At 38.0% G+C, this 25575-nt stretch overlaps 1 protein-coding gene across 1 annotated transcript in view; it reads left to right on the top strand.

Moving 5' to 3' along the window:
• CFAP43 (cilia and flagella associated protein 43) overlaps positions 1 to 25262 on the top strand; it is a 48503-nt gene extending 23241 nt beyond the window's left edge. Inside the window, exons 15-39 of the mRNA XM_035898975.1 lie at positions 1125 to 1294; positions 2005 to 2157; positions 2611 to 2741; positions 3447 to 3612; positions 4191 to 4304; positions 5936 to 6013; positions 7304 to 7429; positions 7876 to 7980; positions 8724 to 8840; positions 9638 to 9847; positions 11576 to 11782; positions 12567 to 12656; positions 13404 to 13481; positions 14276 to 14401; positions 14912 to 15031; positions 15113 to 15220; positions 16754 to 16840; positions 17131 to 17219; positions 17611 to 17818; positions 18606 to 18718; positions 19519 to 19675; positions 20504 to 20668; positions 23124 to 23204; positions 24298 to 24451; positions 25105 to 25262. Coding sequence (XP_035754868.1) covers positions 1125 to 1294; positions 2005 to 2157; positions 2611 to 2741; positions 3447 to 3612; positions 4191 to 4304; positions 5936 to 6013; positions 7304 to 7429; positions 7876 to 7980; positions 8724 to 8840; positions 9638 to 9847; positions 11576 to 11782; positions 12567 to 12656; positions 13404 to 13481; positions 14276 to 14401; positions 14912 to 15031; positions 15113 to 15220; positions 16754 to 16840; positions 17131 to 17219; positions 17611 to 17818; positions 18606 to 18718; positions 19519 to 19675; positions 20504 to 20668; positions 23124 to 23204; positions 24298 to 24451; positions 25105 to 25262 — 3311 coding nt within the window. The remainder of the gene's footprint in view (positions 1 to 1124; positions 1295 to 2004; positions 2158 to 2610; positions 2742 to 3446; positions 3613 to 4190; positions 4305 to 5935; positions 6014 to 7303; positions 7430 to 7875; positions 7981 to 8723; positions 8841 to 9637; positions 9848 to 11575; positions 11783 to 12566; positions 12657 to 13403; positions 13482 to 14275; positions 14402 to 14911; positions 15032 to 15112; positions 15221 to 16753; positions 16841 to 17130; positions 17220 to 17610; positions 17819 to 18605; positions 18719 to 19518; positions 19676 to 20503; positions 20669 to 23123; positions 23205 to 24297; positions 24452 to 25104) is intronic.
• The last annotated feature ends 313 nt before the right edge of the window (positions 25263 to 25575 follow it).

Consider the following 25575-nt stretch of genomic DNA (forward strand, 5'->3'; position numbering starts at 1 on the left):
TGTTACAGAAAAAGGCAGCCTGTGTTCATTATTATCGACATTCTATTTTTATATAATTTTATTCACATTATATGCAAATTAATTACCAGCAGCCTTTTGTAGAGAAAACTTCCGTAAAACTGTTAGTAAGCATAGTGTCAGATTTTCTAGTTATTTACACATAATTTTAAAGGCCTTAAAATTTACAATGTTTTTAAAAAGTAATTTTCAATGAAGTTAGTATTTTCTTTAAATAGTCAGTAATATAGGATGGAGCCAGACTCTTCTCAGTGGTGCCCAGTGACAGGACAAGGGGCAATGGGCACAAACTGAAGCATAAGAGGTTTCAGTTGAATATGAGGAAGAACTTCTTTACTTTGAGGGTGACAGAGCCCTGGAACAGGCTTCCCAGGGGGGCTGTGGAGTCTCCTTCTCTGGAGATATTGAAAGCCCGCCTGGACGATGTCCTGTGTGACCTGCTCTGGGTGATCCTGCTTTAGCAGGGGGGTTGGACTAGATGATCTCACGAGGTCCCTTCCAACCCTTGCAATTCTGGGATTCTGTGATTCTTTTTGTGCCAAATATTTGATACATAAAATGAGTCCTGATTTTCAGAGTTGATGAAGATCTGCAGGTATTGCATCAGTCTTAATTTAAGATGTCTCTTTAAAGCTTAAATTAAGCAACCAAAAAGAATAAAATGCCTTTCTGAAGATGTGAACTTAAGTGTTTTAACCAATACCACCCAGGCTGTGTGTACTTCATGGCAGAGATGCCTAAAGAAGTTCCAGATGAAAGCAATGATGACATGAACCACCATGCAAACTAATTACTACTGCTTACATAATACCCAAGAAACAGGGTAAATTAGTATATACAAATTATCACATCACTGTGGTTAAGCTGTTTCTAGTACTTCTTTAGAGCTTGTAGAGCTATTTCTCTGCTTCACTGCAGCGTGCTACACCAGTGCAATGCACATTTAGTGTTAAAGCTAAGTATCTTAATTCCCAGTCTCCTCCTTGAAAACTCTCATCATGCTCACTCCTTGACAAGATTGGTTTTCATAATTACATGATAGGTAAAGCACCTGCATTAGTGGTAGTGATGCCTCTTCCTCCCTGTTTCTTTTTTCAATCTTTTAGATAATGATAAGTATGTTAATGAACAAGGAATGCTTAATGCTAGTGCCATTAAAAAGGAGCAATATGATCTGGATTACCCTTTGAGCTCAGCAGTCAGATTGAAGGATAACATTGTGTATGGCTACTGTACCTGTGCACCTTTCATCTGTAAATACCATCTCTCTGAAGAGGTAATTCTCTGAAGCTGCTTTATTTTGGGTGGTGGTTAAATACCAGTGAACAAAGGCTATAGATGAAGTGAATATAGCAGGATATTCTCTTAAAGAAATCCTCTCTGCACTAAAAATACCTACTCCATCCATAAACATCAACTTTCAGTATCCTACCACCTGCTCAGAAACCTGGCAAAAGCAATCTCTTTGTTCTACTACAGAGAAAGCCAAATACTGGTTCTTAAAACTCATACAGCTTGCAGGCACTTCACATGTAGCTTCCGTATTGGAGCTGTGTTTTTGTGCAGTCTGCCAAGTAACCTGAATATCGAGCTATTGAAGGAACTGAGCAATGAAGTAGTGGGGCTTCAGGAAGCCACTGTCATTGTCTGCTGACGAACTGGAGCTCCCTGCAGCTCATAGGTCCCCCTCAGTTTAAGAGTCAGGTCAAGCAAGGTGAATTCCAAAGGTGAGCATTACTCCTTGACAAGTCCCATACTCTCTGAGCCAAGAAACTCCAGGCCCAGACATACTGAACACAGACCCTTTTGAAGAGATGAGAAGCAAATCAGCAGCATAGCAATGGTACTGCTTCCTGAGCTCAGTAATCCAACAACATTTTAAATTGCAACGCGTGTGATAACCCTCAAAGCTCTCATTAGTCTTCTCAAAATGGCATAGATATTTCCATCATCTGAACTGCTGCTAACATTTTGTTTGTCTGGCAGAATATGTTGGAAGATCCATCAGTCTTTGTATCAGAAAAGAGGACTCCTAGCAATCAGTTTGGATCAGGTTTCCTCTGTTTATCACCCAACAGCCGGTGGCTGGCGTCAGCAGCAAAGGATGGTGTTTTATTCATCTATCATACTTCTACTATGGTAGGTATTCTACTATGGTAGGTAGGCATCCAGGCACAGGCTTAGTTTGGTTTACATGAGAAAGAGGTATGAAAGCCCCTTTCTTTCACTTTAAGCTTTTCTTCACTTGAATATAAGGTGTTCCAGAAAAATTTATCATGTTGAACATGAACTGACATAGCATTATACAGTACAATTGTTTTTATAATGAATGTATATACAATCATACAAACTATTTATTTTTTTTCTCCAGTAAATCTTAGGCTACTACTACAATTTATCTCCCACAAAATCAATATACTACAAACTTGTCCCATCTGTAGTCAAAAATTTTAAACTCATTAATCCTAGTCTTTTATGTACTTTGTATTGACATTTTGAATTGACTTTTGTCTAAAAATAAAGAAGCATAATTTACAGACATATTACGTTAGAAAAACATATTTGCTGATACTGCTTCTATGACTTTTCTAGGATATACTTGCTCAAAAGCATTGTCACTCCTATCAAGGAGGGGGAATCAGATCCATGGTATTTTCACTGGATGGCAAATTCATCCTCGTTAATGGCAAAAATGATGGTGCCCTGGTGTGTCTGAAATGGAAGTACGTATAAAGTGACAGACCAATATTGATGGTGTAAATTCTTGTATCCTGACAAACTAGTTTTTGCATTTACTTGTGATTCTAAACTTCCTTTTTATTAGTCTCAACGTAAAGAGAAGAATTGGATAGAAATAAAACTACTCCTCTCACCTTTAGAGGCAGTCTCCCTAGCTCATGAAAAGCCTTGTACTTCACGTTTGGTTGCAATACAAGATATAGGAGTATCTTGTGATAAGTACTATCTATAGTGAGCTGCTTATCATTCTCAAATGAACCATCTGGAAGGGGCTCTCTGAGGATGTAATCTCATGAGATACTGTTTTAACTCAGTGATTAGGAGACATCACAGCTTTAATGGGAATTCAACTCTGGCTATAAAGAGCTCTTAGCAGACATCAGGAGTAAGAGACACTTGAAACTACAGCTTTTCTGTGGTATAACAAATGTTCAGGTAGACACACAGATTAAAGATGACTCCGCCAGAGCAACTTTTCTAATCTGGGTAATCCATCTTTCAGAATTTCTAATTCTGTGGAAGCTTCACTTAATTTTGCAATTCTAGAATTTAAACAATATTGAATCATACGTAAAATTTTTGAAATGGCGTTTTTAAGCAACTTAATAATTATGTTACAAAGAATATTTAATACTTTGTCCTTTTCCATAATACACAAAAAATACATTGGTTCCCTTTTTGTTTACTAGGAAGATAAAGGAAATTGAAGTTAAGGAAGCTGCTTTTCACTGGCAATCTCTTCTTGCTATATTGAACAAGTCTACTTCAAATGAAAATGTTGTTTTAAAATCTATGGCAGAATGGCAGTTTGACCCAGAATCCACATCGGAGTCACTTCCAGAAGAGAAATTTAAGGTGTTTTCTTTATTTTTGTGGGGAAAAAAAGTTCAATCATTAATGAATGAATGATTCAATCAATAATGAATGAACATGATAAACACTGTCCTCAAAACAAACCCTGATCCTTTTGTAAAAGTGGAATAATACCCTTGAGGATAGACTGAATATGCTTAACTATTAATTGGTGGAATAGTATTATCAAGGAAATGGAATGGTTATGGGAAGATGATATTCACTTCTTCAACTTTACTTGGTTTCTTTAGCCGCAGAAAAGTCTGTGAAAGTCAGTTTTTCCTCATGTGAAGCTACGTGCCATTCCCAGTGTGATGTTACTGCTATACGTGGTGTGTTACTAGTCATGTATTTTACTGCTGAAATCAAGCAAAGCAGTGATTACAGAGATTAGTACAGTCAGCCCCTTTGAGTCAAAAGTTTTTGCAATCTGGGGACTGGTTATGGGTTAAAAATGTTATAACACTCTGGAATTTGGTGGTGGTGGTGTCGCTTCTAATGTGAGTCTGTTTTTTATTTCATTTCTGTTTCTCATTCTCTCTAAGTACTTGAGATGGTACTTAATATATCCTTAATTTCAGGAGGCACCACTTAAATCTTCCAAAGTAGAGGTGACAGAAGACGATGGAAACATCACCAGTTTGTGCTCAGCCAGTACCAGTGACATGACATGGATAGGTCAGAAAATAAAGAAGGTACTTTCATAGAACAAGTATTAATCAAAGGCAGAGTTTTCAAGAGTCAGTAGTGATTTGGGGTGCCAAATTATATGCTGTAAAGGAATCTAGTTTCTAAAGCTTTGCTGACATTTGAACCTCTCTTTAAGGCATTGTGATATAGACTTTTAGAAATCCTAGGTCAAGGCTATAAACACATCTGTGAAGGTACCTAGCACAATAGGAGCTCTAAAGAACAGAAGGCTACTTCTACACAAGGAGTAAACTAAAGAAAATTGCCAGAGAAATTGGCTTCCTTTAGAAACTTATAAAGACTTTTTTTCTTCTAAATGTCAAAAAGTTGCACAGAAGATTATTACCAGAAACCAAGCAGGTGCTTTCTTCTTCCCAAGGGCCAGAATAACAAATTCTACAGCACTGATAAATCAATACTCAACAATATGACATTAATTACAAAACCCCTGAGGTTCATACCAGGTTAAGGTTGAGATGTGTTATGTAACCAAAGTTTTTTATAAGTAAAAGCACTTCAAAGATCTAACTGTCTACAGAGAGAGGATTTAGTGCTCTCTGAGCCTGGAAATTGCGATGTTAATGTTAGTATAGGTTCTTTTTTTCCTCGAAATACGAATTTATGGATGGTAGGAGGTTCTTTCTGATATGAGCCAGAGCTGTGTATTTTATCCAGTTTTGAGGTTCAGTGATAGAACAAAGCAAAATGTGATTACTTTTTGGGTGATCTCAGGAGTGAATTTCCAAATTATGATGCAGTTTCACAAGTGGCTCAAGTGAATCTAAGACATACTGCCACTGAAAGCGGCGTCTCCTCCCTCGCTCTCCCAGACATGTAATCCTGTGTCTGCTTTGATGCTGGCACTTAGGCTTTTGTGTCTCTATTGGGATTTTTTGGCAAATCCATGTGACTGTGCATGCACACTAGTACCACATGACTATTAGTATCAGCTAGGGACAGGTGATAAGAAGCAAAGGTTGAAGCACAGCAATGTGGTCTTAGGTTGTTTTAAGATGCTCATTAATGTCCTAAGAGACTTGCATCTGACTTTTAGAGGATGGAGTCCATCCAAAGTCAGAAAGGTGCACCCCTTCTTTTCTATCAATAGCCATCATCCTACTTAAAATTGTAAACATATTTTAGAAAGCAAATTCTAGAGATGTAGACTAATTGCAAAATTTTCCCTACGAGATGAATTGGCAAGGCTGTAGGGGCAAAGAAAGTTTCACAGCTTCCAGAATGAGTAACAGATGTTAGTTTACTTGTATCCTTAAATATCCCACTGGAAATGCTTAGTGACAATGAAAAATCTAAGGAATGTAACACTTAACAAATTCTAGCAGTAGGCCTTATGCAGTTCAGCATGTCTCTAATCATTGCGCTTGTAAACACTTTTTTCTTTAATATTTTCTTTCTTTTATCCTCTATTGCTGTACAACCAGTTTATACCATGTCCTTGTTGTAGAATCTTTTTTTCTCTTTGAGCAATTCTAAGAATTAGGATTGTGTCTGTTTCAGTTATTAATCCCTTTGGAGTTTTGTTTTCTGTACAGATAATGTTCCTTTAGATTATTTCAATCTTTTTTTCTCCTCTTGTCTATTTTTGTCTTTCAACAATATATTTGTTGTATGTCAGGTCATTAGAGAAGAGACTCAGAGGTTTGCTAACCAGAAGATAGAGCTGCAAATGGGAATTAAAAAGCTGCGTAAAACTGTGAGTTTCTTACAAGGGTAATGTCTCAGGTTACCAGTTTTGTTTACAAGTACACTTCCTTTATGGCTGTCAGCTCTAGCACTGTTACATTTTTGTCATAAACTCTGAGCAGACAGGTAATAAAGAGATGTGCTTCTTCAGGGACTATATGCTGAACCTGCTAGGAACTACTGTCTGGTTCTCAGTTTCCTTTGCTCCAAATAAAAATTTTGTACCACCCTTATACCTTGAGCAATCTATCCCCTCAGCAGGCCAGTTTCTGCCTGTCTGACAGCCTTCCATTATACAAACTACTGTCCTCTTCCTTCTGTTTCCTTCCGTAAAAACTGCTATGTGCAAGAGGATAAGGCAGAGGCAGAGGGTCACCTAGAGCTGTCTTCCCAGGAACACATCCAGACAGATTTTTATTATTGCAGAGGATGGAGACTCCATGACCTCTCTGGACAACCTGTTCCAGTACTCAGGCACCCTCAGAGTAAAAAAGTGTTTCCTGATGTTTGGGTGGAATGTCTTGTGTTTCAGTTTGTGCCCACGGCCTCTGGTCCTGTCACTGGGCACCGCTGAAAAGAGCCTGGCTCCACCCTCTGAGCACCCTCCCTTCAGGTATTTATATACATTGATGAGATTCCCCCCTGGCCATTTCTTTTTTAGGCTGAACAGTCCCAGTTCTCTCAGCCTTTCCTTGTATGAGAGATGCTCCAGTCCCATAATCACCTTCATTGGACTCTCTCCAGTATGTCCATGTCCCTCAACCTGCCAGCAACATTCTCAATACAACCCAGAATACCGTTAGCCTTTTTTGCCGCAAGGGCATGTTGCTGGCTCGTGTTGAACTTGGTGTCCAGCAGGACCCCCAGCTACTTTTCTGCAAAGTTGTTTTCCAGTTTCTCAGCACCCAGCATGTCCTGGTGCATGGAGCTGTTCTGAAGCAGGTGCAGGATTTTGCACGTCCTTTTGTTGAACTGTATGAGATAGATAACAACTCAGTAAAGTGATAACAACTTAATAAAGTTCTCAGAAGCAGAAAATAAAGAATTGTGTACTAGAGATTCTTAGAAAGTGTACACAACTTCACATATAACATCCAAATCAACTTTAAGAGAAACATGAAATATAGTCACATAGTACTCTCTGTCACTAGCACATTCTACCAATTACCATGAAGTGGTTAAAAGTGGAGGCAATTAAAATAATTTCCTCTGACATCAAGTTCTATAGTGTTAAAAATAGGATTTTCTCTATTCACACTCAAGTTACTTTTTATTCCTTATACTTATTTAAAAAAAACAGATTCAGGAAATGATGCATGAAAATGAACTGGTGCCAGACATTGAGAAACTGGAGCAGCAAGAGTTCAACCTGGATATAGAAGAACAGGAAAGAGCACAAGCAAAGGCTGAACAAGAAGTGGCCAGGGTATGACAGAATTTGGGGAGAACATTTTAAAACTAGCAGTGTAAAGGAGAAAGAATGATTGAAGAACAGAAAATGATCTCAAAGTTGCTGTTCACTGCTGAGAAGCAGGAAAACTTAAATGTATTTAAAGTCACTTTTTGAAGCAGGTGAAGCTGCTGATGCAGACATTGCCAATTGGAATATGATCCATGCCAGAAACTATAAAACTGACACTGTGGGCTTGGGCACGTTGCTGAAGTTCTAGAATGCTTTTCTTTAAGTATAAAACAATGCTTTTCAGTAGTATGCTATATAGTTTTTGGAGAAGATAGCTGCAATAGTCTAAGATGATGACGTATTGGTAATTCACTTAATCTGTTAGGTTTCTTTCAATAACTCAGTAAAAATTGCCCATATCTTGTTATTTTGCATCACATCTCATTATTTTCTTTTCTGTATCTTGAAAGGTGAGGAAGGAGATTGAGATGGAGAATTTAGCCAACCGCTATTTGCAGGATGTCATCAAACAGGAGTGCTGGGATGCTATGTGTGTAAAAGGACGTGCAGTTAAGGTAACCCCTGCTTTCTAGTTCATTTTCTGTGGTAGTTTATTGATTCTTTAAGGTACAGAGACAAAATAAATAGAAGTGTAACACATTTCTGATTTGCTTATCATACAGGAAAAAACTTGCTTCTTCCCAGGGCTCATGCAAATCTTTCATTCTGTTCATTTTGTCTGAACCTGGCTGATTTTACCTTCTAAGGTGGATAAGAGTGCTGAAAAGCAAACAAGCAACTCTTTAATTCCTTGATCTCAGAGAATACGCAGTGTTGCTAACAGGAGAGGTAAATACTATTTTTCTGTGTGCAGTCAGTATGACTTCTGCTACACAGAACATAAAGGCAAAATTTAACTCTGATTTTGCCTATTTTAAACAAAGGGACATTAGTCAAACTGACGATTCTGGATTATCTCAAGGATAGTGAAATACTAAGTCATTTTAGAAAAAAACTAGTTCTGGTTGAATTCTGTGGATAAAGAGGCAATATCCATAGATTATTAAAAACAAAAAAAAAGAAAAAAAGAAAAAAGCAAATTTTAAACCAAGCATTTTCACTACCAAAAAGACAAGTGGTTTTTGTCTTACCCCTGGATTTTTACTAAATTGTCTATATTAATTGATCCTCAATTTTATTCCTGATTTTAAGAAGTCTTTGTAACTGTTTAGCATTTAGATATTGAACAAATGAATTGACAGATGTATTCTGAAGAACTTACTTTGGGTTTTTGGGGGTTTTTTTCAAATTTGAACAGTGCTTCCATATTGCTTGTGAAGTGAAGAATTATCCACTGAAGGAACGTAGTGGAGAAGAGCTGGAAACTTTGGAGAAAGTTCTCCGATTAAAGAAGATTGAGACAGCCGATCTTAAGGTACAACCTCTTTGAAGTACTGCGTAAAGGCATTTCAGATCAGGATATTCTGAGTTGGCAACTTAACCCTTCTTTACCTGGCTACATTTCTAAGGTCCATTTTCTTGCTGTAGAAGTTGTCAAAAGATTTTTAAAATATAAATAAAGATGAAATATTGTGGTTTTACTCAGAACAAATGTATTAAAGAATCACAGAATAGCTAAGGTTAGAAGAGCCCTTTGGAAGTCATCTAGTCCAACCCTCCTAGAGCCATTTACTCAGAGCTGTGTCCAGTCAGGTTTGGAATATCTCCAAGGATGGAAGATTCCATAACTTCTATGGGCTACCTCTTCCCATGTTTGACAACCCTTACAGGAAAAGTGTTTTAAGTTGGGTGTCCTGTATTTCAATGTATACCGATTTCCTCTCAGTCAGTCACTGAGCACCACTGAGAAGAGTCTGGCTCATTTGTTCTTACTCCTCACCATCAAGTTTTTATATGCATTACTAAGATCCCCCCAAGCCTTCTCCTTCTTGAGGATAACAATTCCAGCTCTCTCAGCCTGTCCTCACATGGTAGATGCTTCAAACCCTTAATTGTATTAGTGGCCTATCACTGGACTTGCTCCAGTATGCCCATGTCTTTCTTGTACTGGGGAACCTATGAATGGACCCGATATTCCAGATACGATCATTTCAACTTGCGTTATTTTGATCACTGAGCTTAACTGCAGAATATAACCTCTAGAATCTTTTTGTATGTGTGCCACTGGATCATGTACAAAATTAACACAGTTATCATGTTTTTGATATTCAGGTTCAGAAGAAAAGTCTTGAGATTGAGTCTGAGACTGTATTATCTAAGGAAGAAGGAGAGAAGGCAGAAGAAGTAATGCCTGATGATAGTGCATCTTACTGCCTGATTGGAAGTCTGAGCTCTCAGTATGGTGGAGACACATCTGTCTTATACCACCAGTGGGACTTGCACACCAGGGAGCAGAAAGTCAATCAGATAGTATTATTGAAGGTGATGTCTTCTTAGATTTGTATTACTGCAGTGACGCTTTCTTTTCTGTTGGTTCTCACAGCAGTCACAGCCACTGTTAGGTTTTGGGCGTAGTGACCCTATACAATGGCGAGTTGCATGGGTCTCTAAGTTACTGAGATGAAAGCTGATAAATGCATATGGTGCAGTAAAGCACCATGTGGATTTGCCAGCTCAGGTCTGGAAGAAAAACATTTTTATGAAATTGATTACCCAATTTGAAGGTATCTGCATTTGCCCACAGATGCTTCAGTTTAAGAATTTGTACAGCCAAGGCTAGCTTGCACATCTCAGCATGCCCTGTGAAAACATGACCTCTTCTCCTATTATTTGCTGGTGAATGAAAGATCAGCTGTATCCTCACACCATTTCCTTTCTCTCCAGTCTTACCATCCCTTCATTTGGAGTCTTCAATGTTTCTGTTAATTATTATTCGTTCCTATCAGTCTCTTACTTCTCTTACCCTGGCCAGTTTATTAAGTAGTAAACACACTACAGAGCAGGCTTCTTATGAAGATGATCTACAAGGGTAGAAGTGGTTAAACTAGTATAAAGCATTGCCTCCTCAGAGCTCTTTAAGGCTGTAAATGGTAGCAGAGCTCAATGATTATGCATTGTAATACATAAAATCTAGTAGATACACTAGTCTTTTAAGTAGATGGGGAAGAAACACAAGCAGCACTTCTAGCTGTAAGCTTGGATGTAACAAGATCTTTCTACTGTATGGCTTTAAAGTTGCATATTATATATGTAAGTGCAGATAGATCTTCAGTGTTCTTGGCCAATGCAGTGAGCTTGCTGAGAGCTAGTTGGCTGACTAGACATTGAACTCTGCCTTTTTTATCCTAGCAATGTTGTACCTTATCTGCCATCCTGCCTTATTACATCCAAACTTATTATTGTATTAGAAATCAATGAAATAATCCTGGACACAAATACAAATTGCAAACAGCTAAGCATCTCAAAATGTGAAGTTTAATGATAGGACTGAAATCCTTTTCATGTTTCATTGTAGTAAATTGACACAGTAGGAGACACACATGGCTTTCTCTCTTAATATTCCACTTTTCTTTGTTGAGATCAATTATTTAGGCTAAAGGAAGAATTTATCCACTAACAATATATGCTTTTTAAAGTCATTATAATGCCTCAGGTGTTCTAAAAAATAATTTCCAATGTTTGTTTATTTAATGGGCACATTTTACTTACATGTGTAGGACAGAAAATCACATGAAAGCGTATTAAAACTGCAGGTTGCATCACTTAAAAATCAGAAAGGTATATCCTTAACTCTGCCTCCCCGCATCTGTGATTTACAATCTCTAAATTTACAGATCCTGTGTTTTTTTCTTTGAAGCCCCTTCTTCTTTCAGTGGAAGACTGCAAAAAACAGCAAATAGAAGGCAGCCTAATTTTTTATCTAGTTTTGGCAGCAGTGTGTTTCTTTTGGAATCTTTATCAAATGGGAAATATGTAGAAGAAAAGGAATAAAAAATTTTAGGGAAAAAAAAAGACAAAACTGTTAATTTGCCCACCTCCATTTAATAAAGCTTGAACTCTGTTCTTATGATTTTCACAAAAGGGCTTTACCAGTTTATCTCCCTATCACACATGCAGATACACACACTTATGATTCTGATGAAGAGTGGTATATAATCATGGATGGATGTGACCTGTGCAGTATCGCTGTTTCCTTTTTTGGTATTTCAGGACATCATTTACAAAGTGAAAACTGCTTTTAATAAGGAATTTGACAAAGTTGCACGACAAAAGGAGCAGGAGATAGCACGAGTGAAAGAAAGAAACCTGAGGATCCGAGAAATCTTGGCACAACTTGACCTCCAAGTGGAAGTGTGGGAGCCTGCTCTTACAGATGATGAGATACCAGAGCGAGCGCTCACTGTTCAGGATTCAGAGGTGTCTGAAAAATAAGTCTTTCTCTTTCACCCACTCAAATAAAGTTCTCTCATTCTTCTCATTTCCAGACATTGTGTCACTACTGAAAAGCCTTAAAACAGATGTGTCTGTGTACTTAAAATCATCTTTTTGACTCTTTCGCATCCCTTCCCTTTTTAGGAAGAAAGCTCTTAATAAGTCAATCTGAAATTAATAAAATGTATACAATCTTAATTTATTGTTGTTAAAAGTTTTTAATTGCCCATAATTTAAGTAGAAATTCCCCTGTTCCTGACTGTAAGGTTCAAACCAAGCTTGCGGGGATTACTTCCATAGATAAGGGTTTCTCTTTTTTCTGAGCACCATTTTGAAACTAAGTAGTTTCAAACTAAGTATCTAGGAACTAAAGCATACTTAGTACTGTACTTATAAATATTGATAATTTATAAAGAAACACCATATTTCTTATGCAATATATTCTACTGATCTCATCTGCTCTTTTGGTCAGTCTTTCCCCGCTTCTCTCTGCTCTCCCACCAGTCTGTGTTATTTCACTGTCAGAAAAGGTATGCACAAAACACAACTAATATCAATAAAAATGATGGTAGTTTGTACTTTAGCATTTGTAAATATAGCTTTTGGAACTGTTCAAAAGAACAATGTTCTTCTTGAGGAATATTATCATAGAGCAGAGACACAAAAAGTATTAAGAATTAGTATTACACCATCTTCCCAAGAGTCTTAGTCCACATCTGATCATGTTTGGAGAAAGAATGCTGATATGAATCTCATTTTCTTCCTTCAGATTAAAGTAGAAAAATACTTGACTCAACAAGAGAGAGAAAAAGCAGAAATGCTGGCTAAGGTTGAAATGGAAAGACGCCTTGCTGCTATGGTACTTAAAGTAGTATCCTTTTTACTGAATATGCCTTTGTCTCTGGTTAGGCTTATTTAGTTAATGCTGCACTGGAATATTCCAGTAATCTAGTGTGGGAGAATAAAATGGTAGGTAATGATGATGCGTGCCTTTTCCCCCTTATCATTTACAATGAGAACTACATAGACCAGCAGGGGGAAGAAAAGATTTAGTGTTTGGCTCACAGTTTTTAAAAATGTGCTTAGTGGCAATTAAAAAATACTGTATCAGGTGACTGGGGACTAGATGCACTTCTAAATGCATGCTACTGCTCAATCAAGAGCTTTGTGCTTGATATGTGTTTGTTGACTGCGCAACCTTTGTTCTTCAGGGATCATAATGCTTTCCTCTGGCTTTAAAATGCATCTGTGAAAAGCCTCAGACGGTTCTGGCCCCAGATGAGATGCACAATAAGACAGTTACACTACAACTTACTTCATCCTAGCCTGCCAACTGGCCAGTAGTCTATGCCTGTGTGTTCTTTCTAAAACTTCCAGAATAGCAGTTTTAGTAAGTTATTTGGTATATGAACATCTGTCCACCAGAAAAAAACTCAGAGACTTTTAGCATATTTCACACTCATCACCAAAGAGCATTAATATACTAGTGACATGCGCTAGAATCATAAGGGGGATCTAGAGGTGAACTACCCTATTATCATTCCCAAAACTTCCAATTACTACACTTCCTTTTGTACCCTAAAATATTTTTTGTCGTCATTCCCAGGACAATGAAAGGCTGCGTGCTCTTAATGACATGATGGGTGGAGTGCTAGAAGTCAAAAAGGAAGATATCTTGAAAATGGTGAGCTGCGTTTCTGCCATATCAGTTAGGTAGCTTGTGGGCCTTTAATGAAATGTGAAATTCCATTAGCAAATATTTCCAACCTAAGTGGTAGAAGAAAGAGAATTGTAGAATAGCATTATGCCTAGATAGACTCCATAAGAGACCGTACACTGGACTCAAAAGAGATTACAGGATTCTAGTGCCTGCCTGATTCACCCATCAACACCTGTCCCTATCACAGTGGAATACTATAGGAGCATAACCTAGTATTACCATTACAGCAACTGTATTGCTGGGGCAAGGGTCTATTATCCATGGCTGTGTTCTTATGGAAAAATACTGTGTTCCATTTAACTCAGCAAATATAGATAGTGCAGTAGTAGAAGAAGGAAAGAGCCTGAAGGATTGTCACAGAAAAAGGATAGGGCAGACCCAGGCACTCTCCTTGGAACTGATCTGTTTTGGAAAATTAGGATTCCACTTAGAAGTATACACTAGATTTGGGATTCTGAAACAGAAAATGTGGTATATCTTGTACCGACAGTAGTATGTTTGAGTACAAAATACCTGTATTTTACAAGATCCAGTAGTGAATTCCTGTAAGCAAGTGAGAGCACAATATATACACACCAAAACTACTGGTGCAAGTAACAGACCAGAGACATAGAATATATATGTTACTTAGACTTACAGCTTGTACCTTACTTACCACAAAGAAATACCTTTCATTAAATTTTATGCGTGCTATAGTTAGTGTGCCAGTGGAGACTTAATATTGCTTTTGAAGCCTATTTGTCTTTTAATAATTCCAGGATATTCCTCCACCTCCTTTTGTATCCAAGCCTGAGCATGTTTGGAATGATGAAGAAAAGAAATTATTCAAAGAACATGAGAAAAAAGTCAAGGAGCTGAATGAAGAAAAAGAAAAGTATAGAAGGGTAAATTAAAATGAGAAAAGGAGTGGTTTTGTTCAAAGTGGTCATGACCAAAGCTTCTGATCTTTCTCAGCAGCTACTTCTAAAAACAAATACTAATAAACATAACAAATGAAGAACAAAAATTGTGTGGCATATTAAATAAGTCCTAGCTTAGACAGCAAAATAAGGCAATCTCTACTTATACCAATAAATACATGCCAAACTTGTGATACCTGACAAAAGGTAAGTTTTCTTCACAAATGTACCAGCATTCCTAAAAAGTTTGTTTCAGGTTCTATTCCCAGAGTTGCTGATGCCGTACACAAATAATACAATTATATTTATCCTTCAAAATGGTATTTGGACAACATAACTTGGTAGCCTGGCAGCACTCTCTTTCCAAACAAGTAATTTCCGGGACCTTTTGGCTGAAGGGTACAGTTCCATATTGTGCACTCTCCAGCATCTGATACCGGAGCTTCTTTGTTCCTCCAGATGTAATATTGCTGCTTGTGTCCTTCCCTTCCCCAGACACTGGAAAATGAATTGAAGAAACTTGAAGCTTCCATCCAGGAAACAACACAAAATTTTGATGAGACTGTGTGCAAACTCTCTGATAGGAAACTGAAATTAGAGATGGTCATCTATCAGGTATCACAGAGAACATTAGTTTTTCATCTCTGCCTCTGTGCAAAAGGAACGTTAACATTTCTTATTGCAATCTTTTCACAGGAAGAACTCAAAATAGTCAATCTTGTTTATGCTTTATTGTTGAATGAAGAGTTGGACACTAGAGAAGCTGGACTTAATAATTTCCTTATAAAAAAGGAGAAAGAAAAAGTAAGTTATCATTTGGAAAAGTATAATATTTACAATAAAGTTCCTTGTGAAGACTGCGCTTCCCAAGTCAAATTTTTGCCTTAAATTATTTTCTGACAATTTACAGGGTCACTGATTTTTTTTCAACTTGCACGGGTGACATACATTATAAATCCATCTGGTTTTTAGTAGATACCCATCTTGGTTCATCTGGAGTTCTTTGGTAAAACTCCATACCTTCAGAAGGTCATGGTGCTATTTGTTTGCTATTTATAATATTTTTTTAGAATCCAGTATCAAGCTGGAAGCACCAATTATGATGCTTTTATGACAGAAAGATGCACAAAATAATGTGCAATGCCATCGCATTTTTCACTGAGGTGTCTAATGTAGGCCAGGGCCACGCTGCTTGGTGTTTGCCAGTTCAAAGCATAGACAGAGGTGGCATATGAGTATCTTACCACGGAAGCAGAACATACCATGGAGTACAAAGTATTCGTAGTCTTATCGACCAATTTAATCTGCAGAGTTTACCCATCCCTGTCAAACCATATACAAGTCAACAAAAGACTGGAGAGCACAAGTAGTATATCTGGATTTCAATACAAGTGCTTACTGTCCACAGTAATAATTTTGAGTGACAGTTCTGATTACTGTGTCCTGCCAATACCTGTGTGATTCAGATGGTCTAAGTGCAGATTGGTTCTGGCTCTTGGGACAATATTATCCCATTTGCCCACTTTGTCTTTGTGGAGCTGTTCCTGAGTCCACAGAGAATATATTAATGCCTCCCCCTGTCAGATCTCCTACTTGATCTGTACAGACTGCTGTGCTTGGAGCTGCAGGCAGCCATTTGCATGTGAGCTACAGGGAGAGGTTCGAAATAGGCACCTAGGCCCTACCACTGAATAGGCTGAACTAGTTTTAAAATTATCTGAGGCTGAGTGTATACCAGCTTACATTTTCCAAAGTTGTTTGTTTTTTGTTTTTTGTTTTGTTTTGTTTTCTAAATGTTTCCATTGATATATCTTCTGGTCCATGCAAACTGCCAAATACAACAAAACAGTCTCCCCAGCAGAGTATAAGCATTTAAGAGCCTCGATAGAACAGATGAGCTTAGTATCCTGACACATAATAGAACTATGTCATGACAACAGGGAAACTGCGTTCTAAAATGAAGAACCGTCTACTGAAGAGCATTTGAGAGTTTTTGACTGGTCTTACCAGGCATGACATGAAAGGAAAAGGAAATTTCTGTGCAAGTGAAAACAAGTATCAGAGTTTAAAGAAAAGACTTGTAAGCATTTGTATAAGATGTTTCTTGCACAGATTTCTTACTTTCTTAAGCAGTGGACTAGTTTAATTCACACCTCACCTTTTAGCAGTATCTGCAAGTATAACCCCCTGAAGAAGGCATTATATTGTTAGTAAAAATAGCTCACAAGGTTTTCTCTAGAAATAAGGGAAGTGTCAGCTTCATCAGTGTATATGAATGGCCATTCAGTGCTTCTGCTGGCTGAGTTTCATTCCTGAAATCTTTTGGTTTTGCTGTAGGTCAAGACTGCAAGAACAATCCAGACTACAAAAAATAAAATTGAAGCTTACATAGACACCTATGAAAATGCAGTAGCTGAAAAGAAGGTGAGACTGTCAACAAACACAAGGAGAAAAAGTCAATGCTGTGTCTTGCTAATGAGAAGAACATACTTCACTGTAAGCATGGGATGAGTTCTGGTCAACTCACTGATCACTGAAATTAAGCCGTAAAGGAGAGTATGTGCATAGGAGAATTTATTAAATAGTCCAGATTCCCGTGATGTTTCAGAACACTTGGAAGAGCGCCATATCCTGTATTTCTAAGATATGGGAAGGTAGATGCTTTTTTAAAAATAACATTGTGGTAACAAGGAAGCTTTCTGTTTTCCTCCTAGAATCTGGAATGTGGTTTTACAAAGGAGTTTGCTGACATACCTGCCAATCTCCTTGATGAACTTTTCCAACTTTACAAAGATCGACCAAAGTAAGATGCCCCTGATTCCATCTGTTTGAATACTAATATTTCTTGTGTGTCAAGAATGAGAATGCTATTTATTTCAATAGTCTATTTTGATAATCAGTAGACTGCCTTCTTTTTATTGGATAGTTAACAATGACTGATTTCCTATCATACTACAGATTGCTATTTTGAGTACTTACATGTCCTTATTCACCCCACACAATCTATTTTAAATGCAATCTAAATAATCATCAGTTCTCAAAAACATGTATTCTTATTTTGTGTAAGATGCAGTCTTACCTATTTGCTCTTTGCAAGAGATTGAGAGTATGAAATGTTCTTAGTTGTTTGTGAGCTTCTTTTACGCAAGAGAAAATAAAAAGTAAATACTGTATGCACTGTGTATGTGCACTAGGACCCCAATGACAGAAATGAACCGTGACACCGCTAACCCGTATGGGGTTTGTTCAGGCTCAGCTGAAGATTACAAAGATGCACTTACCCTTTTAATGAAAGCCATGGATGAACTGGATAGTCCTGAGCACATGCCTAATGGCTTAGACCCGTCTATATGGGAACGTTTTTGTCTAGCTAGACGAAATAAAATGGAGAGTGAGGAAATGGTATGTAAAATTCTTCATTTTGCCAGTATACTTCTTCATATTTTCAGGTCTTAAACTTCTGTGGAGTTCAAGCGTAGGGTCGAGCTAGTGGTGAAATGACAGTGCAGCATACATAAGCTGAATTTGAGTTTGAAGGTTGCTTCTGGCCACATTAAATTCTGAATAATAGAAATGTCATCAACGGAAACCAGCTCTAGTTCTTCAGTGGAAAAATTAGCATATTAATGTGGGTGGATTTGATCAGAATGATTGTGACCTTGATATGGTTTCATTAAAAAAAAGATCAGTTTCCTTTTCTCTATCCATACCAGAAAACTATTAAGGTATTTGATTTCCATCATCTGTTGGAGTCGTTCCCTCCCCACTAACATTCTACATTTGCACCAATGCGTTCCCATAATTTTCTAGAACACCAAGAGCAATTCTTTACAAAGCATGTTGCTGGGAAATGCTAGCAAGCTATTTGTTCAGTTTAAAAGCATGAAGGTGTAGATTTGAATTATCCGGAGACAGATACACATGACCTTTGACCAAGAGAGAAGCAAATGTGATTTCCCTTCATGTGAGTAATCTATGCATAAATGAATAAATTATTTTCTGAGCAGAGTGTAAGGATTGTAACCTTTGTGTCTCATGTGCTCGACTGGGATTCTCAAAATACCAGGCTGCATATTTATAAATACATATGTCTTCTTAAGAACTTGTCTTCTCTGTTCTTGAAGAGGCTTGCCCTGACATACTGACAAAGTTGAAAAAAGTTCAGAATGTCATGACATTGCTTGCTTAGGTGAAATGGAAAGCCCTAACGCTGGCAGAGATGCAGGCGTTTCTCCAGAGAAGAATGCATGACAACGAGAAGATTAAATCAGAAATAGAAGACATTTTTGAAGAACTCACTTGGTAATTTTGTTTCTTTTCTTATATTCAGCTACATTTTAATACACCACCAACACAGAACCACAAGTTACATACAGAATTACACAGCTGTGTTCTCCAACACTCTTATCTAGGATTCATCTAAGAGAAATGACGTGTTATTGCAGCACATGTGAGCAGGCAACACCAGTCTTAATCTACCATCTTAAGTAACGACATCAGTAAGGACAGCAGCATGGTCTTCATTGCAAACTGACTGCCCCAAAAGCTACATCATACAGTGAATCCCCCAACGCCTTCAAGGCCATGTTTGTGCTAGCTAGCTTAGTTAAATTTTGGTCATATAGGCCGAAGATACAGTGATCACTGCTAATTGCAATATGTTGCTCAGTCATGTGACACCTGATTTTACTGAGCTGCTTGGACCTGTAATATTTCATTTTTTCATGTACATGACATAATTTTCACATTAATTGTCATTCAGGAACAAGCCCCAGGATAAATTATACGAGAAAACAGGTGGTGGCTGGGAGTGTCCTCCATTTTATTTTCAATTGTTATGATTTCTGTTCAGTAAGAACACTTTCTGTCAGAACATCTGCTAGAGTATGTTAAACTGAATCCAGTGTTTGAAAACTTCATGTGTGGAAATAAGCTGCAAATTCTGCTGTCACTTTGGGACCAAATAGAAAGCTGTCAAAGAGTAACCCCTACATGCACATGCCACTTACCAGTAATAAATACAAATGTTTTGAGAATCGTGGGAGGATTTATATAACACTGTTGAAATCACTAAACATTGTTTTTGTTTTCTGCCATTTTAGGCTGCAGGAGGAGAAGATGAAACTTCAATTGAATTTGATTGTCCAGTTTTTGCTAAAACAAGGACAAGTGGAATTGGAAAGTACTGAGATCCCAGACTACACTGATGCCATTCTCATTAATAAGAGTGTTATTGAAGAACTGAATTGCTCTATCATGGTAATGTACATTATCTGAAGGAAATTTAAGCTTTTTAAACAAACGTATTGTCCTTCAGGGGCTCTGCTTTTTCTCCAGTTTGACATCTAGTTTCAATTCGTTACTACACACCAGTAGGCTCAATTGTAATATAGAGGCTATTAAGAGTTCTGTAATGTCTCTTATCATGATGTAAAGATTGCAGTACAGACTGCTTTCTTGATGTTTGATCAATACCATTCAGATCAATGAAATGGTAACAGTTTTTAGACACACCATCACTTACACACACTCTGTAAATAGAAACGCTAATATCCTGGGCACCAGTCCGAAAATTCACTCAAGCCAAACTTATAGTCGTGTTAAGAAGCATTTGAAAAGTACCTTACATAAAGATTAAAAAAATTAATACACCTTTTTATATAAGGTGAAATTGGTGATCATACTTAAAACAGTTTTTCATACTCTCGCTAAATGTTCTTTTTTTAGCTGTAGAAAAATTCCTTATTACTGCTACTGCACAAAGCCTTCAGTAATACCTTATACAGAGCAAGTTTGAATTTTGTAGCGTTAAAATGCCTTTACACTCTTATAAAAGATAGAAAGATGGAGAGAGAGGTTAGTTATAACTTTCTTCATTTCCTTCTATGATCCAAGGCTGTGGCACAGAGCATAAAAGGGAACAAAATTCCACAGAAGATAGCCATCTGGAGCAAACTCTGGGAAGAGACTGCAGTATAGCACATTTTCCTTACTAAAATTATAACTTTGGAAGCTTGCCCATCTTTCTGCAAATAATTATTCCATAATCTGTAAAGTGTGTTAATTAAGATTAATCTGTTTTTTCAGGCTCAAGGAGAAAAAAAAATTGCTAGCATGGTAGAATGTAAAGACTTCTCTAAAGGGATATTTCAGCTGGAATGGGAACACAAGAAAATGAGAATGCAGATAGAAGATCTGGAACAGAAGGCTCGGGATATTGTAACACTACCTATTTCAAAAGAACGCCAGCTAGTGAGTTACTTTCTCTAATTTATATTTTGACCACAGAAAATTTTGCCTCCTATACCTGTAAGATCATTTATACCTCTTAAGTCTCTTACTACTATGGTGAGACCTGATGCCTAATAGGTCAACAATTCAGCTTTCAAAAGGAGGTTTTATGCTTGACATTGATCAGTGATGAAGTTCTTCACGATGTTCAGGTATAAACAAAGGCAAAATTAGCCCTAACTCTTAGTGTTTCAAAATTGGCACTGACAGTACGGAATCAGGATTTTGCAGCCACAAGGAAGAGCACTTTTAAATCAAGCACTGTAACTTCCTTTTATGTGAAAGGGCTGAGGTGCCTCCATCTGGTATCTAACAGAAATACCATAACTTCTGCTCAGTATACAAAGACTTATCGTTCCTATAGGAGCCTCACTGAGCCTCGCTCACTGCCGTTTGTTGGCCCAGAAGCAGAACAACAGAATTGTTTGCCATGCCTGGCAGGCAAGAGGCGGCAGCTGGTTAGGAAGTCAGCACCCACATAGCTTTGAAGAAGTCCAGCTGGCAGGCCAGAAAATATAGGTAAAGGTTGCAGGAGAGAGTCAAGGATACCAATGGGAGAAGAGAGGAGGAAGAGAGGTTGTAGGGGAAGCCTGAGGGTATTGTAGTAGGGGATGTAGGGGACTGCAAGGAAAGCTGATGGTTTAGTGACGATGCGGTAGGGGGGCATAAAGGTTTGGAGTAAGGGATGTTGGAGGATGGGCAGGCTGGAGATGTTGCAGTGGAGAGAGCTATCAAGCACAGAGAAAATGAAGAATGTTGGAGAGCAAGTAAGGACATTGCAATTAAATCAAAAGATTAAAAGAAAATCCAAAACACATGTTTTGCTCAGGCTTCATCTGTTTTTCTGCTCTCCAAACTGCTTGTTCACTTCTGAATCACAGCCAAGGGACTTCTGTAACTAACACCAACAAAACAGCTTTCCAAAGAGGTGATGTGGCAACACACTGAAAAGTTCTTGTAGCAAATTTATCACCAGAGTGTTGCCATTAGCTCAAACTTCATTTAAACTGGTGAGCAGAACTATTGCCCTTCAGAGAGAATCAGTGTTGCCCATAGCAAAGGCATATACCAGTTTAATCAGAATTTGAACGCTCTGAGGGACTTGACTTTACTTCACTTTTTGAGTAGAAATGTGGGGTTAGTAGGAAAGGCAAGGCAACAAAGACCCCAACAATAGGAACAGAAAGAAAGATGGTTTAGATGAATGTGTGTGGGCAAGGACCTGAGAACACCTAGAATGAGGGTTATTGGTGAAGCACTGAGTGAAAGCAGTTTGGTGCTACAGGCAAGGATCCTTCTGGGTCTTTCCAGGTCTTTCCTGTTTCTCCTCTTCTAACTACAGCAATCCACAAAATTTTACCTGTCACTTTGGTGGGACAGTACTCTGGCAGTGTGAATTATACATCTACAGAAACCTGTCCACTGCCCATTATGGGTCATACAACCTGTTTTACCATTTGTCATTTGATAGAGATATTTTAGTAGCAGTGTGCCCAAGAAAAAAATCTTTAATAAATTCTCTGAAACCTGAATTACTATGCAGACGTAAGAACAGTATAAGAAGTAAGAATTACTAGGAAGCCACTAGACAGAAAATAATCACTTTTTTCTCTGGTCTAATGACAGACTGCATAGCGCTTTGGCCTCCAGCTGTGTTACCTTAGACTACCTTATAAGCAAAAGCTTGGGTTTTTTTGACAACCTCACAACAAATTTGCTTAGTCTATGCTTCCATTAACACATAATAGATAACATTCTTTTTAACAGCCGTACAGTCTAGTATTCATACAGCATCCAAGAATATCTTTACCGTGTCATAGAATCATAGAATTATTTAGGTTGGAAAAGACCTTTAAGATCATCAAGTCCAACCGTTAACCTAACCCTGCCATCCCACCACTAAACCATGGCCCTAAGCACTTCGTCTGCCCAGCTTTTAAATACCTCCAGGAATGAGGACTTGACCACCTCCCTGGGCAGCCCATTCCAGTGCCTGACAACCCTTTCTGTGAAGAAATTTTTCCTAATGTCCAACTTCAACCTGCCCTGGCGCAACTTGAGACCATTCCCCCTCGTCCTATCGCCCGTTACCAGGGAGAAGAGGCCGAACCCCACCTCGCTACCCCCTCCTGTCAGGCAGTTGTAGAGGGTGATAAGGTCTCCCCTCAGCCTCCTCTTCTCCAGACTAAACAACCCCAGCTCCCTCAGCCACTCCTCATAGGACTTCTGCTCCAGACCCCTCACCAGCTTTGTTGCTCTCCTCTGGACATATCCATTTATCATCACTAGTAAGCCTTTCCGCTCTGCATTCCAGTTTTTTGAGTTTCACATAGTATGGTTGTGTTTACGGAAGTGTAGAATTGCTGAGAACAAACAGGCTTAATAAGATGGTTTCTTTCTGTTTTCAATTATTTAGTTCCTAACTGTGCTGAACTATGACAGCCATGTCGCCCACCGCATTTCAGTCATGGAGCAGACTCTTGGCATCATGGATAAGGTAAAAACCTAAGTGAACAACCACATTTGAGAGATATATCCTTAGTTTAAATGAAACTCGTCTCCTTCAATAGCAAGATGTGTTTGTAAGGAATAACTGCAACTGATGTGGGCATACTCATGCTTCAGCTAACTCATGGACTGCTGGAGCATAGCCATAACAGCACACTCGGATGAATATATATATATCTATATATCTATCTATCTATATATATATCTCCATAGATTTATTCATCTGGCTTTCAATAGTTTCTTCAACTTGCACTGAGCTGTCTACAGCAGCAGTTCTCTAAAGTCTTTGAAAGCAGTCATCATACATTGATTGCTTCATAGATCAACCCTATGGAGAGAAATCTAACTTGCTCTGTTACTGGAATTAAATGCTTTCCTTCCTGAACAGCTGAATGCAGATCTGCTTATCACTTCTTACACGGCATTGCCTATAAAAGTCACTCTTCCATTTCTAATGAAGCATTCTTCCAGTCTTCACTGCTTGATGTTTCTCTCCAGGAACGCCAGCCTGTTCATAATATCACTCAAAATAACATAGACAAAACAATCTGATTTGCTGGCTCCCTCATCTATTTCAACATTCAAATTATGATTATCCTTGTTTTTAAGTGATTCCACTGGATTTTCTCCAGGTTGCTCTAGCTATCATCAGCCTCCTCTTCCTCTTCAAGCTTTAATATTTATCTTGTCCCGTTACAGCCCATCTGACAGCTTCAGCATAAGGTCCCTTTCTTCAGCAGCTCCTAGCAGCCAAGAGTGTTCTCAGCTCACTGATTCCATTGACTTCCTTTCCTCCTTTTGCCTTTCAAGTTTTATCTTTAATATATCTCTCTCCCTGACCCATACCTCTTTGTTCCTTGTCTGCTACTTATATTAGAACTCCATAAAGCACACTGGAATACAGTGTGCGTGAAAGACACTATACAAAGTATAGCTAGAATGTGCTACTAGTCAAATCAAAATGCATGGAAGTTTGTTGAGCTACAATACAGTGCTTAAGATTATAGGTTTCCATCACAAGTTTGTCTGTACAGCTTTTGTATAAGTTCATATATTTGCTTTATTCATTTGGAAATGGACAGCTGCACAAGAAGAATGTGAAGAACCGTCAGAAAAGAATTAAAGAGTTGGAGAAGTGCATCAGTTTAAAAGAGCGAGCAAACTACGAGCTCAGCCTGGAGCTGAAAGAAATGCTTGTCTCTGTTTCAGAAAGGAGGCATATCTTTGAGGCAGCCGGTGAGTCACAGTAATGCACATTAAGTTACAAGCAAAAAATATTCAGAAAACATCTCCAAGGCTAAATGGTCCTGTTCGCCATCAGCATCAGCTAAGGGGCAAGGAGCACCTATTTATTACTGTATGTGCACAATTAGCAGTGCCCTTTCTGCCACAACAATTTAATATCGTTTACTTAAGAGCATACCTAGGGATTGTTGTTCTTGTAACCAAAGTTAATTGACTAAATTGCTGAAACTATTGAAGACAAAATATTATAGTGATTAATACCTTTGTTAGACTTGCTTTCATTCTTCCCCAGAACTGTTCAACCCACTTCTTTCCACCCATTCAAAGGAACAGAGGAAGTAACATGAAGCTGAGAAGGGTGTTCACTATTAGGAAAACTGTAGAAATTTTTGACTAGTAAAACAGTTAGAGATTTTCAAAACAGCAGGTACTTGATAGAAAATGAAGAAAGCATGCCCAGCGCCTTTTTGAAATTTTTTGCTTTATTCAGTACTGTAAAGAGTCTTAAGCCCAACTGCGAGCCTTTTTTAAAATGCTTGCCTATTCTATACAGAACTTGGAATAACCCTAGGACAGGTCCAATATAAAGATAGACTATGCATCCCCTACAAGTACAGGCTAACCTTTCATCTTGTTTTATGCAGACACACAGCACGTTTCTGAAAAGATTGCAAAGCAGCGTTACCGAGAGATTCTGAAGCAGAAACACCTACGGGGTCTTGTAAAGGAACAGGAAGAACAGTTTGAAATTCTTCAGGCAGAAGTTGAAAGACTGAGAGCAAGAACGTTCCCTATTCTTTAAAAATCAGAGTCCAGGTAGATGTATAATACCATGGTCTTGACTAAGAAAAAGAGCTTGGACATCTGCCTTTTCTCCTTGAACTTTTCTTTCCACAAATGATTTCTTCTGTAATGTCTTTAAAAAATAACTTCAGTTTGAAAGATGCGTGTTCTTCTGGTTTGTACATTTTATACTTAGTCTTATCCCTGTTATATTTCAGTTCATGAGATATTTCTGCTGTTTTGATGATATAAACCTTATAGCTCATTACAGAAAACAAAGGGTACAAGAAATTGTAGACTGATAGAAGAACAGTTATATTTGTATATCCTAT

This window comes from Egretta garzetta, unplaced genomic scaffold (assembly GCF_000687185.1).
Source record: "Egretta garzetta isolate BGI_Z169 unplaced genomic scaffold, ASM68718v1 scaffold8, whole genome shotgun sequence".
Lineage (NCBI taxonomy): Eukaryota > Metazoa > Chordata > Aves > Pelecaniformes > Ardeidae > Egretta > Egretta garzetta.